This window comes from Gadus macrocephalus, chromosome 9, assembly GCF_031168955.1.
Source record: "Gadus macrocephalus chromosome 9, ASM3116895v1".
In the NCBI taxonomy this organism is placed as follows: Eukaryota; Metazoa; Chordata; class Actinopteri; order Gadiformes; family Gadidae; genus Gadus; species Gadus macrocephalus.
The window spans coordinates 13,775,415-13,793,045 of NC_082390.1; the positions used below are offsets into that span (position 1 = coordinate 13,775,415).

The window sequence follows — 17,631 nt, forward strand, 5'->3', positions numbered from 1 at the left end:
TTGTATTGTGTTGTATTGTATTGTATTATAGTACTTAACTGTGTAGCAACTGCAGTAGCTGCTATCATTGCTGTGACACGGGGAATTGGTTAGCCTAGCGATTGTTGTACTTGAACTTGGTTCTATGAACATCCTTTCTGTACCGACAGCGATATATTGATGCACTTCTTATGACAAATGTACTTATTGTAAGTCGCTTTGGATAAAAGCGTCTGCTAAATGCCCTAAATGTAAAGTAATCCTAACAGAAACCCTTAACCATCTCTAAAACATAAACTTAATCTCTCGTCTCATTCCTAACCTAAAACCTGAATTGAATCAGCTCTAACCTAATTTCTAAACTAAATCCTTTCTACCTAACAGCTGAACTTAACCATCTCTCGCCTAATTTATAACCTTATCATCTCAAACTTACAACCTTACCTTAACCACTTCTAACCTATTACCTAAACCTATCCACCTCTGACTTACTAATCAGTCAACTTTACCATATCTACTCTTAAACCTAAACCTAACCATCTCTGACTTACTAATTCCTAACTGTAACCATACCCTGATAACTTAACTTAACCATACCTTACCTAATGCTAAAAACTTAAACATCTAACAAGTTCAAATTATAAATGTATTAATGTAGTTAGTTCAACTTAATTTCCCAGAACTGTGGTCCCATGAGTGATGTCCTGAAACTGCAGCCTTAATAGTGTGCTGCTGCACTTGCAGGAACATACGGTACTAGTGAATTCAAGGCTTCTGATGATTCTCCCCCAGTCAGCAGGGTTGCCAGATTGGACACGATTCATCTATTATTTTAAAAGCAACCATTTTTTTTTAAGATGATCTAACCGTGGCAAAAATCGGTGCAAATAAAACTCCGAAGAAATATGTACAACCTTGACAAGTTATGAAAGTATTAAAGCAGAACCGGCGCACATTCGAAGTTGATCTGTTTAGTCAACACAAATCTGGCAACCCGATCAAATAGACGTCAGTGTGGTATACGGAGGAGTTTGCTTCTGGTAGCTTTTGTTCAGTTGCTGTTAAACTACAAATCAGTCTATACTTGATATAGCACTGACCGTAACAACATACATGGACAGACTTTTATTTGAAAAGCGAGCCATTTAGGTAAGTAGGACCAAGTAAATGCTGTTGTATCCCACTGCTTCAAGACATTATGCTGCTAGCAAGCTAGCGTTGCGCATGTGAGAGTGATGGGGTCTTCAAGCTCCTTGTAGCAGGCAGGCATTAGCACGCTTCGTTGTTTACATTATTGCGGTACATTGTTCTCTCTCTCAAGTAAATACTCGAGTGGTCTGATAGACAATATGTCACATGTGATCTATTCTCTGTAAGCCTCAGATATACTGTGTTGAGGCTTATTCTCTTAGTTTATAGGGTGAAAATCACTAGTGGATCTGGACATAACACCAAATAGTACCATATCTTTATTTGTGTTGACTGTTCATTTACTGGCTAAATGTTTTGTCTGTACTACTACTGTTTTGTTAAAGATATTTGGAATCAATGAGCGTTTGTTTTTCCTGTGGTCATGTTTTGCAAGCAATGCCTGGTAAAGAGACACTGTCTCAACAAATGTTGATGAAATTAGCCAATTACAATGAACGAGTATATTCAGAAAGTGTAAACTCGTGTGGAACAATTTCAAACCAAGATAGAAAGATTTCTACTCTATACCCACTAATCGTGAGCAAATATATTGGGCGCTATCATCCATATACGTTATTCCATAATATATCTGGAGATGGTGTTGGTTCGCAACGGGCTGATTGACACATTTAACGTCAAAAGTAAAGCCATTAGCTGGCTTTCCTGGTCTTTGATTGCAGGGAATGAGAAGTGTGCTAGTAATCTAACTAAAAAAGTTAAATGTTCTGTCTTTTATAATTTTGCAGTGTGGTGTCTTGTTTACACAAGCTGTCACACCCTGTCGTTTACAGCCCTGCCGTACGCAATATGGCTATTTTTACAACCATGGGTCTGAACCAGTAGTCATTAGCTCCATTGTTCTAGAGGCAGGGATCTTTCCCCAAACTTCAAAGCAGTGATTTGACGTGTTATATGTAGGTTAATGCATCTTTCTAGAGTAAAAATAGTTTATCCATCTTTGTTCAAGTGAAATTGTACACAGATTTACAGTCCACACTGTATAAGCCTCCTACCCACATCAATCTTCCTTACTAGGAAGAGTCTTAGTGTCATAAATAGACGCTAAATAAAATAACTGCCACCCATAAGTTACTTAATTGTAATTGCTTTCCAAAACTGCATATGTTTTTGATATGCAGAGTGTCACTACTGGTTTTGTCTAGACATGTTGATTGAATTAACAGCCTCTTATCTCATCAGGCGTTGTCCAGGAAGGGGTGGAGGTCTTGGCTAGGTATTATAAAAGCCTAGTTTGCTGTTTGCTGCTTCGGTAGCCTCCGAGCTGATTTACGAGAATGTGTTTATTGTAGCAGTATTGATGTCAAGTGGAAATGCCTTGGGCGTTTAGCGATAGGTTTCCATTTTGCTATTGTGAAGCTCCTGTCTATCTGGTAGCTCCTCCTCAGCCCAGGGCCCTTGGAGCTCTCGGTGCCATGTGCTTGACATGGCACCGATTCCTCTTTCTCTGCCCTCACTATCTTCGTTATGATTGATTGTGTTTCAATGGGTTATGAGCGTGTATCCTTGTGCTCTATTTGTGCTTGTGGAGTAAGGGAATAGACAAGATCCGCCGAAGGAGTATTCTGTGTGTATGCCTTATGGCTGTGTTACTTCCTGACATAATTACTTTGTTTGTTAAAACAAAAATGCCTAACTGTACATTTACTTTTCTAGGAATCAAAAGACGACCCTGGATTGAACCAAACTTGTCACTGGTTGGACCGACGCTAATCCTCCACACATTTCCACTGGTTTTAACGCATCGCTTCTCAAGATGAAAACCATGTTTGTAGTCGGGCTCCACCACTGACCTGCTAACTGCACTACAAACATGGAGAGGAAACGCCGAAAGAAATGAATCAAGCTGCTCAGGACTTAAAAAATGTGGACTCAATCACCGAGCTCTGGACTTGAAATGCTGGGTCCCAATTCTTAACACCGGATCCTGCGTTCAGTAACACTTAATTCATTACCCAGCCTTACCCCTATCTAATGGTGTGGGTCTACCAAGGAACCGCCATGCCTCTGCATCCCATCGGGGTGTCCCTGTTGTTGGGGCTGCTGCTCGGCCTTCTGCCCATGGTGGGAACGGAGGCAGAGGGCGGAGCCCAGCAGCCTTATGACCCTCCCACCAGCACAGAGGCCCCGCCCTCCTCCTCCGGCTCCAATTGCTCCGACCTCACGGTGAAGCTGGAGTTCTCCACTCGGGTGGTGGAACACGGTGAGGGAACATGGGTTAATTCTCTAAAAAGTCCCTTGTTTCTCTTAGGTTCTGTTTGGGTTTGAGTCCTCCCGAAGCCTTTTCATTAGCTAGCGTTGGAGAAGGGGATCCCACAAGATGTTTGTCTGAGCTATTCCTTTTGGACACAACATGCCATCAGTGGTGATATCGGTATTGCAGGCATTGTGCTGAGGAATAGATTGCAGCACAATAAGTCTGGTTCACGTTACTTGTTTTTCTGCTCTCCCACATATCATCTTGTCAGCAATATAAAAGCAGGCAGGAGTGTATTGTTGTCTCTATATTTAGAAATGTATTGTTACGTAATACAGGTGATGCAGGTCTTACTACTGGGATTTAATCATTACCCAGCATCATTGTGAGTGTAATGCTTTTCATTCACTTGTCCTATATTAATGGGCTGTTAAACTGCAACTCCCCAGCTGCAGAGAGTTTCAATACGCTTACAGTTTGTCCTTTCTTTACATTATTCCTGGAGTTTTATTGTTGAGATAGTTGGGTATGTCATGCTCAGAGATGGTTTGTGGCAGGATATCTGTGAGTTTAACCCGCCCATAGCACAGCCTTCTATCATTACATTCTATCATTGAGTTAGAAAATTATTATTAAGTCCACAAATGGATAATAGACCAAGAGGTAGATCATATTTGGATATTTCATGAAATTCATTCATCAATGTTTGCCCACATTTCTTGTGTTTCTGATGGGTTTTTAGTTTTCAATATTGTTAATTATCTACACCTTAAAACCGTACCCACCGAACCCTTATCATTTATATCACATGCTCTATAAATATAAAGCATTATTGGAAATATGTGCATTCAGCGCGCTCTGTCTCATAACAACGCGCTCTGTCTGTTCCATATGCAAACAGTCTTCTTTATTTTCCTTAATTTAAATAGGCTTTTTCTGCACTTTGTTAACGGGTCAGTGAAGACACAGGAGAGAGTGTCGGCAGCAGACATAGGGAATGTATGCACCGCCCTGCAGGTCGGACTCAGAATCAGATCTGAGTTGCTCAATTCTGGCCAGCTTGTTAACACACTGGCAGGCCGGGCCGCTGGGCCGCCTACACAGACTGCTTCCTAACACGGCTCTCCTGCCCTTCCCTCTGTGCAGAGTACATCGTCGCCTTCACTGGCTACTTCTCCGCCAAAGCCCGTAGCCTGTACATCAGCAGCGCCCTGAGGAACGCCGCGGACGGGGTCTTGGAGTGGCACATTGTTCCCCGGGAGAACCCGGCCTCTGACTTCCCCAGCGACTTTGAGGTGGTCCACATGCGGCAGGCGTCGCATAGCAACCTGGTGACGCTGGAGGACCACCCGTACATCAAGCGCGTCACACCACAGCGCAAAGTGTTCCGGACCCTAAAGTACACCCCATGTGAGTCGTCGATGCTCGCATCACACACATTGTATGGATTCACTGTTTTCATTGTTGTTATTTGTGACGGCCATTTGTATTTTTTGAGAATGCTGATATCGTATACTCTGTTTCAGTCTGTAATGATTTGAATACTTTAGTTTGTCTTGATCAACGAAACTTTAGCCAACACTTTGGGCTCTGGTTAGTTGCAGCCCTAAAGTGTCATATTTTCAGCTTTAGTTTATTTCACAAGCAGCATTGCCGAATTTTACAATTATTGATTGGCCTCTGACCATAGTCCATCATTATATCTGTCGGTCTTTCTCTCTTGCTCTCTGTACACTTGATATGAGGCGAGGTGTGTGGGTGTGGGCGTGTGTGTCACTGCAGTCTGTGTTTGTGTAGTGGAGGTGTGTGTCTATTATTGCAGTCTGTGGAGTTTGTGTATGAACTTGTATGTTGTTGAATACTACACACACACACACACACACACACACACACACACACACACACACACACACACACACACACACACACACACACACACACACACACACACACACACACACACACACACACACACACACACACACACACACACGAGATGGTGTGTGTGTCTGAGAGCCTGTGTGTGTCTGTGTCCCTACACGGGGGATATGAAGCCAGAAACACAGGGTGTCTGTGTTTCCACATGGAGGAGTACTAAGTGAAGCTGTCTGGGGGTGGGGTTGCTGATCGCCTGCTGTACCTGGCGATGGATGAAAGCTTTCAGTGTGTCCTGAAACACACAGCTTTCGGCACGAGTCTTTCGGTGCCAGGGTTACGAGGCGGTGGTGGGATCTCAAAGTCCATAATGAGAAAGCTAACATTGTTATTGTTCATTGTTTTGTCTTCCCATTTTCCGTATTTCAGTGGCAGAGGACATTGGTTGCCCCACACTTATTATCTGAACACTTTAATTCATGGACAAAAACATCTATTAGACCAGGAAAGGATGGGAGCAATGAACATTCAATTACATCTTTAGGCAGCATGGCAAGAAGAGAAGCAGAACAGCCTGCCTCTGATTCTTTTTGCTCAAGACCAGTGACGGTTCTTCTTTGAAACCAATCATTCTCAACTGATTCAATGTGTAGGGTTTCATGCACCTATATGGCAATAATGACGGATAGGAATGCACTGATTCTACTTTTTTCAGACCAAGAACAAGTACTTACATTTGAGTACCCTCTGATACCGAGTACCGATATGACTACTAAATAATACCGTAACAGTTTAAAGAGCCAGAGAATGGTTCAGCAGAGAGATCTCGGGAATAGGGGGTGTGTTATCGCCATGGTCATTGTACTGTATTTGTCCGCGAAGCCCAACCCTCAGACTCAGGTTTTATATTAGTCGATGCTCCTCAGACGGAGCGTCCCCATCCACACACACACCGTAGCGGTATACAATACGTTTCCAAAAAGCTCCACTTTCTCTCGAAAGCCACAGTCAACCGCCGCCCAGGCAGAGGTCACACAGACCCCGCCGCCGATGCACCTAGGTCTTGACTTCCAAGCGCCTCTGACGTCACGAGTGGAACCTTCATCGTTTTTTGGGGAAAAGGGCAAAAACATCGGATTCTACCCTTTATTCCTCTAAACTGGGGACTTGGTTCAGTATCTGCACCTAAATGGCATAGATTACTATGTTGATGATCATTTCAGACAAATTACCATGAAGAAGAAAATAAAAGGTTATGTTGCGTAAAGTGGCATCGGGTGGTTGTATCTTAGAAGTTTTATGAGTGCATGAGTACAGTATCGGTTCTATGTACTGGTATTGGTGCATCCCTAAAGACAGATAGTTTGGCTGCTCATACGCAGCCAAACTAAGAGGGAGGGAGGGAGAGAGGAATAGGAGTAGGAGAGGAATAAACAGAAATAAAGAGAGGACAAGGATTGATGATGCCAATGAAAGGGAAAGTAATTGCTTACCATGAGGGAGAAAGCCTTATGGAAACGGTAAAAGAGAAAAGCGTGGAATCAGGATGTGGGGCCGTGCTGCTGATCGGACGGCACCTCCATTTAAGATGGAAGGAAACCCCATGAGGCCAGCACTTTGAATCGGTCCTCAGTTGTCTGGTCCCGGCTCTGCGTCAAGCCGTCCATGCTCTGTGTCCTCACAGCACCTGAACCCAGCGGCCCTTGCAATGACACTCGTTGGACGGAGAAGTGGCAGTCGTGGCAGACATCCCGCCCCCTCCGGCGGACCAGCCTATCCATAGGCTCCGGGTTCTGGCACGCCACAGGCCGCCACTCCAGCCGCCGCCTGCTGCGGGCCATCCCTCGCCACGTGGCCCAGATCCTCCAGGCCGATGTTCTCTGGCAGATGGGACACACCGGTAGGACCCCTGAACTCTGACCTCCAGCCCTATTGACATGACTTTACCACTTATGAGCTTTGTTTATAGAGCACCCTTCAGACAAGGTCTTGCAAATCAAAGTTTCACAGAATAAAACTGGATAGATTACTAATAAAATATAATGTGTATGTGTCTGTTTGTGTGTGTGTAGGTTCTGGGGTGAAGGTGGCAGTGTTCGACACAGGCCTTAGTGAGAAGCACCCTCATTTCAAGAACGTGAAGGAGAGGACCAACTGGACCAACGAAAAGACTCTGGATGATGGTGAGAACGGGTGTGATGATGATGCTGATGGCAATATTTGAAATGCCAAATGAAGACTAATATGATATGGATGATGTGGCTATAAATAGTACCAAGAGTGATATGGGTCACTGCTTCCATTCAAAGGATTGACATCAATATGTCTTAAATCTGTGGCACTATGCGCGTGCATGTGTTCCAATATTCCTAATTAAAAAAGGTTTTTTTTCATTTTTTTTTTCAGTTTGGCAAGATATGGTATATTAATAAAAAGAGATCAGACTGGGCTCTTCATATGTTGACTGTTGTTTTTTGGGCAAATATCTTCAAGCCTACAGTGGAGTTCTGAGTGTTCGCCTGAGGCCTACAGTGCAGTTCTGAGGGAGTTTCTTGCTCTCTCTGCAGGGCTGGGTCATGGCACCTTCGTTGCGGGAGTGATTGCCAGCATGAGGGAGTGCCAGGGCTTCGCCCCAGACTCGGAGCTTCACATCTTCAGGGTCTTCACCAACAATCAAGTAGGTCTACCAATTTTGTCAATGAGTTCATACTAATTCAAAGTGGCATGTGAAGCCAAGTGAAGCCAGCAGAAGAGTAATATATTAGGAGGTTGAATAAGATGTATCAGTGTGTTTTGTGCAGTGGGTGTAGGTGATGGAACTTGAGCGTGTCACTTCCAGTATCATTAGACATGGCATGACCAGTTTCATCATTTCCGCCACCTGTTTATGTATTTCTGAAATGGGTAATATTGGATTCTGCGTGCGTGTTAATTGTCCTAATAGCCCCCTCTGTCTGTCCTCCATGTGAGGAGGTGCTTTGCACCACCATGTGATGTATAACCGGTGTGTCCTGGTCCACAAGGTGTCTTACACTTCCTGGTTCCTTGATGCCTTTAACTACGCCATCCTGAAGAAGATCGACGTTCTCAACCTCAGCATCGGGGGGCCTGACTTCATGGACCACCCCTTTGTTGACAAGGTGATGTCATTACCTGAATCCCTACTTTATTGTTGTGTTAAATGAAACCGGTTATGTATGTAATTGATAGTCAATTAAATGCCTTGTTATTCCAATGCATTAGACGGTGCTCTAAGGCACCGGTGCCAATGCCTCTACCCATTCTTGTGTCACTCAGTTAATTACTAGTGTATCATATTATATGACAAACTTTATCTAACCATTTCTCACTTTTAGGGTCTGTTTTTGTTTTTTTTCGTTAGCTAAAGATTCCCCCCTCAAAAATATATGACTATATTATAATGTTAGAATTCATGCTGGCATAGGTGAAATGCCATGGAAATGGTATATGTTTTGGAGCCAACGTCTTTCAACAGAATGCATAAATCCAGCTGCAGAACGGCAATCCCTTCGTAGATCCTCCAGGCGCTTAGATACCTCAGTCCAACCTGTGGGTAAAGTGTTCCCCGCTCGTGCTCTGTCCCTCGTTCTCCAGGTGTGGGAGCTCACCGCCAACCGCGTCATCATGGTCTCTGCTATCGGCAACGACGGACCTCTGTACGGGTGAGTGAGTTGCGCCACCCCTCAGGGCAACGGGGCATGCTTGGATCAGGGTCCATGTGTACCGTGGGTAACCTTATATCTTTGGTTGGATCTCAGCACGCTGAACAACCCCGCCGATCAGATGGACGTGATCGGGGTGGGGGGCATCGACTTTGAGGACAACATCGCCAGGTTTTCCTCCCGAGGAATGACCACATGGGTGGGTTTCTCTCACTTTCTCTCAACCTCTCTCTCTCTCTCTCTCTCACTCTTACGTAAACTCAGTAGAAACAGAGCTGCCGGCCGTGTCCCCAGCCTGCACCCCCCCCCCCCTCCTTTCATCCACCCACATCTTCTCTCTGAACAGCCGGCTGGATATAAGAAGGCCTCTTAAAGAACAACGACCCCACTCCCTTCCTCTCCCTGTCATAAAAGCCCTTCGGTCCAATATCACAAAGACAATCTCTTTCGCTCCATGACAATTTCCATTAGTCACACGTCTGCTCACACATTGCGCTCTGATGCTCTCGCTCTCACTCCCTTTTTGGTTCCCTCTCTCTTGCCCTCTCTTTGCCCAGGAGCTATCACGCAGCTATAGATTATTTGACTCTCTCTCTCTCTGTGTCTGTGCGTGTCTGTTTTCACACGCCCAGGAGCTACCAGGGGGCTACGGCCGCGTGAAGCCGGACATCGTGACCTACGGCTCGGGGGTGCGGGGGTCCGGGATGAAGGAGGGCTGCCGCTCCCTGTCGGGCACCAGCGTGGCCTCGCCCGTGGTGGCGGGGGCCGTCACCCTGTTGGCCAGGTCGGTAACCCCAGTCTCTGTGCAGGGGGTCCCCATCGCTCACGTTGAACGTCCTGGTTCATCGACTGCCTGTCAATGGACCAATGGACAGTTTGGGTTCAGGCTGCAGATGTTATACGGTGTACAGGCCAGCGTGACCAGACGTGTTGAAATGGTTTAGAGTCTGCTTGGGATTAAACCTGACGCCCGTAATGGATGCATTAGACGCACACGGGCACACCGAACCAGCAGTCCTCTCTTGCCTGCAGCACTGTGCTGAACCGGGAGCTGATCAACCCCGCGTCCATGAAGCAGGCTTTGATGGCGTCAGCCCGCAGGCTGCCCGGGGCCAACATGTTCGAACAAGGCCACGGGAAACTGGACCTGATAAGGGCCTACCAGATCCTCAACAGCTACCGGCCCCAGGCCAGGTGAGTGACGAGCACCACAGCCACCCTGTGGAACCCCACCACAGGTTTCCTTTCCACCCCAGTTCGCATTATCACTCGAATATAATTTCATAACTTTCCACTTTTTCTTTCCTAGCTAACAGTGAGGTGGAGAAGATCCTGAAAATGTAATCCCTATGTACTTAATCAAGAACACATTTTGTGTCTCTGATACCGAGTCCCGATATGAGTCCTAAATAATACCAACAGTTTGAAGAGCCAGTTAAGCCACTGGTTCAGCGCAGAGTTCTAGGAAAGAGGGGGCGTGTTATCGCCATGGTCGTTGTGTATCAGCGTTAGAATGAGTGATTTGTATATGAAATGTGTCAATTTAATTAGGACCCCAAGAATCTGAATCTCCGAAGAGATCCTGAGAGATTCCCTCCCCTAAAGTTGTTCAGGTGTGGATAGATCCCTGACCTGGTTAGGCGGTATCTCACGGAGGCGGAGTCTTTTAACTACATTGAGAATCTGTTCCACATCTATAACTACCCTGATCTGACCCCTGACCTCTGGATCACTGTTGACCTCTCACTCAGCCTCTCCCCCAACTACATCGACCTGACGGAGTGTCCGTACATGTGGCCCTACTGCTCGCAGCCCATCTACTACGGGGGCATGCCCACCATCGTCAACGTGACCATCCTCAACGGCATGGGAGTCACCGGCAGGATCGTAGACAAGGTATGCATGAGCACCGCCGATTTAATGGAACAGAGCCCCCTCTTCACTGTGAGTAAAGCAAAGACACTCTTTTGTGTACCACTGCCCTGAATTCAGAACTGTCCGTTAGTGTCTGGCGGAAAAAGCGGTTATTGGACTCACAGTTGAAGGGATGTAATGCTATGTAGCACATACTCCACCCACACCCCGCGCCCTTGACCATGTAGTAGTATATAGTATATTTTTTGCGTCCTGTCCTGCCGCTCTACCCGGGCTTCACCTCTATCCTCACCCAAACACCGGTTTTCCAGTGTCCACGCGACATTCTCATTTTATGTGCTACATGTGTGAAAGGGGCGCAACTCTGGACAGTGTCCAAAACTGATTCTCCCGTCATTGAGGGAAAAGGGCTCGTGTCACATTTCAAAATAGGACTTCAGCAGCCTGGAAATGTTGTTGTGGTACCTGTATTCACTGTGAGCTGCTTTTGGAGAACTGTGATGCCTAACCCTTCCTGCAACCCCCAGCCTATCTGGCAGCCCTACCTGCCCCAGAACGGGGACCACATCGACGTGGCCATGTCCTACTCGGCCGTGCTGTGGCCATGGGCAGGCTACCTGGCCATCTCCATCTCTGTGGCCAAGAAGGCGGGGTCGTGGGAGGGCGTGGCCCAGGGTCACGTGATGGTCACGGTGGCGTCGCCGGCGGAGAACGACGTGAGTGATTTAAAATAAGAACAGGGGAATGTAACGCTTGCTTTGGATTTTTCAGTGACTAGCTTATTTTAATAAATAAATCAAATCGTTTTACGACTAGCGCTAATTTATATCTGTATTTCGGTCTATGCAAGACCCTTATTCCTGTTGTAATGGTATTTTAAACACATTTAAAAAATGTACTTTTGTACTTTACAGTAACTCCATAAATCAAAGTCAACACTTCTATATGAGCACCCTGAGCACTTGGACAGATGGGCCCCTCCCTCCCAGATAGACCTACTCTTTCCAGGGTAGATAGACTAATAACAATGGGGTGCCAGCAGAGGCACATGAGAAGACGCCCAAACATGAATGGAAAGTGTGAGGAATCGTCTCAGGACCTCCTGGCTCTGAGTCATAGTGCCGTCAAGGCGAGGGCTGGTCTCCTCATTGACCTCGCGGCCGTCATGGCGGCCCCCAGTGTGTCGGGTCGTTAAAGGGTTTTAATATTAAATGAATGTGATTTGTCCTCTGCCCCTCCCCAGTCGGCGGTGGGCGGGGAGCTGACCTCCACCGTCAAGCTGCCCATCAAAGTGAAGATTGTACCGACGCCTCCCCGCAGCAAGAGGGTGCTGTGGGACCAGTACCACAACCTGCGCTACCCGCCCGGCTACTTCCCCCGAGACAACCTGCGCATGAAGAACGACCCGCTGGACTGGTGGGTGGAGCGGGAGGCCAACGCTCGGGACGGGATGGAACTAATGCACTAATGAGAAGCACATATAACGGCAGGCTGTAGGCCTTTTTCCACATCTTCGATGTGAAACATCCTTGAAGCCGTCATGGTTCTCAAAGTGGTTTTATTTGCCTTTATTTCTTATTTAATATTATTTATAGAGTGATAGGCTGGTACCTTTTCCTCCAAAAGCAGCACAGCGATTTATGCAAAAAAAACTGGATCTCAACCAGCGCAGGGTAAACACAGAAAAGATTAGAATAATACTGCAGGCCTACACATACAATTATTAAAGGTTAGACATCTTCTCTCACTAGGAAGATAAGGTAAATATCAATGTGGGCTTTATGCTAAATCTACAAGGCTTCCAAACACCTTTTAACATTGCCCAAACCTGATATGGAAACCTTATCATTTGTGTGTATAGTCATCTACCCTTTTGAGCAATCATCAAAACCAAATATCATATCGTATATCGTGCGATGCACTTTCTTTGCTACTCTATATCCGGTCCACCTTTCAAGCTGTGTGTTGGTGCGTGTGTGTGTGTGTGTGTGCGTGCAGGAATGGGGACCACATTCACACCAACTTCCGGGACATGTACCAACACCTGCGGAGCATGGGCTACTTTGTGGAGGTGCTGGGTGCGCCCATCACCTGCTTCGACGCCAGCCAGTACGGCACTCTGCTGCTGGTGGACAGCGAGGAGGAGTACTTCCCCGAGGAGATCACCAAGCTGAGGAGGGACATCGACAACGGCCTGTCCCTCATCGTCTTCAGCGATTGGTACAACACCTCCGTCATGAGGAAGGTCAAGTTCTACGACGAGAACACCAGGTAGGTTAGCGCGCCGCCGCCTTGCCTCGAGTGGTTGAGCCGCTGGTTGATTTGAAACCAGAGCCTTGTTAATTGGTTTATTTTGAGGCTCCTCTGTTGCTTGTCACACAGCGTGTTCAGTCAAGCTTGCCACTGACAGCGCTGATCGTTGAGTCGTTTTTGGTGTTGTTAAACGCCAGCTTTTATGTTGGAAATTAGGTCTGGCAATTATTGAGCTCTGGTCTTTTTTGACCTTGTTTTCTGATGTGATCCTTAGGCAGTGGTGGATGCCGGACACGGGGGGCGCCAACATACCGGCCCTGAACGAGCTGATCTCTGTGTGGGGGATGGCCTTCAGCGACGGGCTCTACGAGGGAGACTTCACCATGGCAGATCACGACAGTAAGAACACACACACAGACACATACACATTCATACATACCTAAAACGCCAAAAACAACTTAATGATCTGCACTGTCACTGGGAAGCTTTACAGAACCTACTGTGTTTCTTAAAATATAAATATATCTAGATATAGAGATAGATAGATAGATGCTTTCTCCTTTTTTTCTATTTCTTTCATATTATTTACAGATGCCAAAGAAATGCACCATTATTCAATATAGTAGTTATTTTACTTCCAGTTGAGCAGACATCCTGTCGTTACTTTAAAATTACATAAGAGAGCCACCCTGTTTTTAGGGACTAGATGCCTTGCTTTTATCTTATATCTCATAATGCATCTAATTTCTGAGGTATCTTCCGAATGTTATCTTGTGTTCCTTAACTAGCGGTCCCTGGGTATGTCTTGACTCTCTCTCCCTCTCTCTTTAGTGTACTATGCCTCAGGCTGCAGTATCGCCCGCTTCCCTGAAGATGGAATAGTGATCGCCAAAAATCTTAAAGACCAAGGTATTTATTTTGGGCTGTTAAATCATTTTATTTCCTTGAGAATGATGGCAAAGCCTGTCTGCGCTAGTCTGGTACACTGCGAGGAGCTGGAGTCTGTTCAAACGTGTGTGTGTGTGTGTGTGTGTGTGTGTGTGTGTGTGTGTGTGTGTGTGTGTGTGTGTGTGTGTGTGTGTGTGTGTGTGTGTGTGTGTGTGTGTGTGTGTGTGTGTGTGGTTTAGGTCTGGAGGTGTTGAAGCAGGAGACCGCAGTAGTGGAAGGAGTTCCAATCCTTGGACTGTACCAAACGCCATCTGACGGGGGCGGCCGTATTGCTCTGTATGGAGACTCCAACTGTATAGATGATAGCCACAGGCAAAAAGGTAAAAGAAAATGGAATCCTGAATGATTGTTTTGAGACAAATTGCTTGTTAAATCTAGCTTTGGTTAGTCAATAATAAAGTATTAAAAGAGGAACTTATGTCAGTTACAGGGTGATGTTTCAGTATTACTAGCCTATGAAAATAAAATAAACGCAATTGTACTGCAAAATGGATGAAACACAAGTACAACACTTAAAAATACGGATTCACTTTCACTCTACAGTTTTCACTCTGTAGAAAAAGTGTCAAAGCTGCTGTTTGTTCAAATAGTCACCAGGGATCACAGGCTGGTCACCATTACAAGCTGGTGCCTCACCAACACCTCTCAGGACCTTCTCTAACGTTCCCCTGGTTCTTCCATTCCAGATTGTTTCTGGCTGCTGGATGCGCTGCTGCAGTACACATCTTATAGCATGACTCCCCCTAGTCTGGTCCACTCCCACAGCAGAGTATCGGCCCCTCAAGGCACAGACCGCCCACTGCCACAAAGACTGGAAGGTAAGCATGGTTTTGAATGGTAATTGTCAGATATATATTTTGAATACGTCTCACATGATTGCATGTACATATGCAATGCAAAAACACTCACGTTCTATGTCAGTATATGTTCTACTCTTCTGTAAACATTCCTCCACTTTCCCTCGCAGGCAACCATCTCTATCGTTACTCTAAGGTGCTGGAGCCACACCTGGGCGATCCTAAGCCCCGCCCCTTACCTGCCTGCCCTCACCTGTCCTGGGCTAAGCCCCAGCCACTCAATGAGACAGCGCCCAGGTACGTTCGATCGCACATTATCCTACACACTACATATTTTGTAGTTCTGTAAAGGGAATAACTCAAGCGAGGTGCGTTGTTGGCTGATGTTTTCTTACAGCTATTCTGTTCTTGCAACTCGTTAATAGGTTTTTACCTCAACCAGACAAAATTCTAGAAATTGCTCTCAACTGCGCTTGATGGAGTTTGTGCATTGCCCTCCCTGTATTCCTTCTGTCTCACCCTCTCTCCTCCCCCTCCCCTTTGGGTCACCCTCCTGTATTCCTTCTGTCTCTCACCCTCTCCCTCTCTTACTCTCTTGTATTCCTAGTAATCTGTGGAAGCACCAGAAGCTGCTCTCGGTGGACCTGGACAAGGTGGCTCTGCCCAACGTGAGGCCCTACCGGCCCCAGGTCAGGCCTCTGTCTCCTGGGGAGAGTGGGGCCTGGGACATCCCTGGTGGTGAGTCCAAACCGTCATAAGTTCAATACAAAGAGCTTTAATTCACTTTAAGGTCTAATTCCCGGGGCGGCCCGGTGGCTCAGCGGGTAGATCACGTACCATTAAAGGCTCAGTCCTTACCGCAGCGGCCCGGGTTCAATTCCTGACCGTGGTCCTCTGCTGCATGTCTTCCCCTCTCTCTACTATACCTTCCTGTCTACGTTACTCTGCAATAAAAAGGATAGAACCTTCAAAAATATATCTTAAAAAAAATAAAGTCTAATTCCCCTCTTTCAGCTTGATTTTAGAACAACTTTTTTTTACTTCTGTTGTGTATGAGCAATAGAGTGAGCGATGTTGTACATGAAATGAGTGAAACTATCACAAAATCCTATGCAAACACATAGGATTTTACCTGTTTTCTCTAAATTACTTATTTCAGTAACCGTGATCAAATGGCATAGATTACCAGTATGATGATCATCAGAAATGTTGCGAAGTTTAAAACAAAAAACCAACAGATTTGGTTTCACTGTCCCTTTACCACCAGACCAGATCAAGGTCAGGATCTGACTCTGGCTACATGCCAGACTATAAGCTGCTAAGGCTTGAGACTCCCGATGGTATTGCTGAGTCTGTTTCTCCTTCCACTCACCGGTCACTTCCTGTCTTTGACTTCAGGGATAATGCCTGGCCGCTACAACCAGGAAGTGGGCCAGACCATCCCCGTCTTTGCGTTCCTGGGCGCCATGGTGGTCCTGTCCTTCTTTGTGGTACAGCTGACCAAAGCCAAAAGCAAACCCAAGCGCAGGAAGCCCCGTGTGAAGCGCCCCACCTACTTACAGCAGCAGAGCCCCGCCCCCAACGCCACCGCCACCATGGCAACAGGCAAGAGCCCCACCGTTTGATTGGACCTATGGCTGCTGAACGCGGCCTGATGCGTGGGAGTGGACACCATGAGGCCTAATGCATGGATCATGGCAGAATGACCCATGAACTCTACCGATGCTGAGACCCAAGGGCACAGGAGGGGGAATCCAGCTTTTCTTAAACACAAACACTATCAGACTGCTTTCCCATTTTTTTCCATCGGTTCTTGAATGGTTCTGTGCCTAATGGTTATCAAAGTCTGTGTGACCTGTGTGTATCTGCGTAGAGTATTGAGCTGTTTTGGACAGTATTACACACACATTCACATAATGACACTACATACAAAACCGACCAGGAGATCAGTCCACTTTCAAGGAAATGGAAAATGTTGCCCAAAATTCTTACATTGTTCATTTAAAGAAAGGGATATTCTTTGCTTGACTTTTCTTTGACTGAAACGTCTCCATGACATTTTTATATTTATTGCATTTGTTTGTATTCAAATGCATATTCCATAAAACTAAACGCGGCAACGCTTTGACATTGACAACCTTTATACATACACACTCACAGGTATTTACAAATGACCCATCCCTCGACCTCATCTTGGTGTTTTTGTATATTTCATTTGTCTTAATTGGTATCGTTTTGTCCATCTATGAACTCTTATGAACAGCCTTTCTGTTAACCTATTCCCTACAATGATTCACGATTTCACTGTATATAAAATAGCATTGACAAACTGTTGAAAATGTATTTCATCAATAAAAAAAAAGGCATCACCCTGGCTCACGTCATTAAAAATCTGGTTTTATAGTAATAGTTCTGAGTACGTATATTTGACGTAAACATGAGGTGAAATTCTGTCAATTGTTTCTCCAAAGATATTTTTTTGGGTTGCTTTTATACGAGGTAGTAAATCAAATAATCAAAATTATGATTAGGATCTTAAGGCAATTTCAGGGATTGAAAGACTAGTGAGAGTGAAAAATTAATTCTGCTTAGAGACTTTACACATTGGGTCTAGCTGGAACACGCATAAACTCGGCTATGAAGGAAAATCTAAATATATTTATGGCTATATGTTTTATGTTGTGGCAAAGTATCTTTGTCAATCTGGCTCTGTTTTTGAGATAAAAATGTGTATAATTGCAGACTTCAATATTTGCAATGTGCCCGTGCAGACTGCCCTGGTTTCCTATGTGCGTCAACAACATACATATTCAAC

General features: G+C 45.7%; 1 protein-coding gene across 1 annotated transcript; it reads left to right on the forward strand.

Annotated features, from left to right (window-relative positions):
- The first annotated feature begins 964 nt into the window (after window positions 1–964).
- Window positions 965–17,185, forward strand: mbtps1 (membrane-bound transcription factor peptidase, site 1). Its single transcript, XM_060060914.1, has 22 exons — window positions 965–1,128; window positions 2,845–3,391; window positions 4,532–4,795; window positions 6,945–7,160; window positions 7,333–7,443; window positions 7,828–7,937; window positions 8,284–8,400; window positions 8,876–8,943; window positions 9,040–9,142; window positions 9,576–9,727; window positions 9,976–10,137; window positions 10,695–10,839; window positions 11,346–11,534; window positions 12,062–12,234; window positions 12,817–13,089; window positions 13,346–13,470; window positions 13,903–13,980; window positions 14,199–14,339; window positions 14,706–14,837; window positions 14,987–15,113; window positions 15,424–15,554; window positions 16,215–17,185. Exons 2-22 carry the CDS (start codon window positions 3,163–3,165, stop codon window positions 16,439–16,441), a joined length of 3,273 nt encoding a protein of 1,090 aa, XP_059916897.1. The 5' UTR covers window positions 965–1,128; window positions 2,845–3,162; the 3' UTR covers window positions 16,442–17,185.
- The last annotated feature ends 446 nt before the right edge of the window (window positions 17,186–17,631 follow it).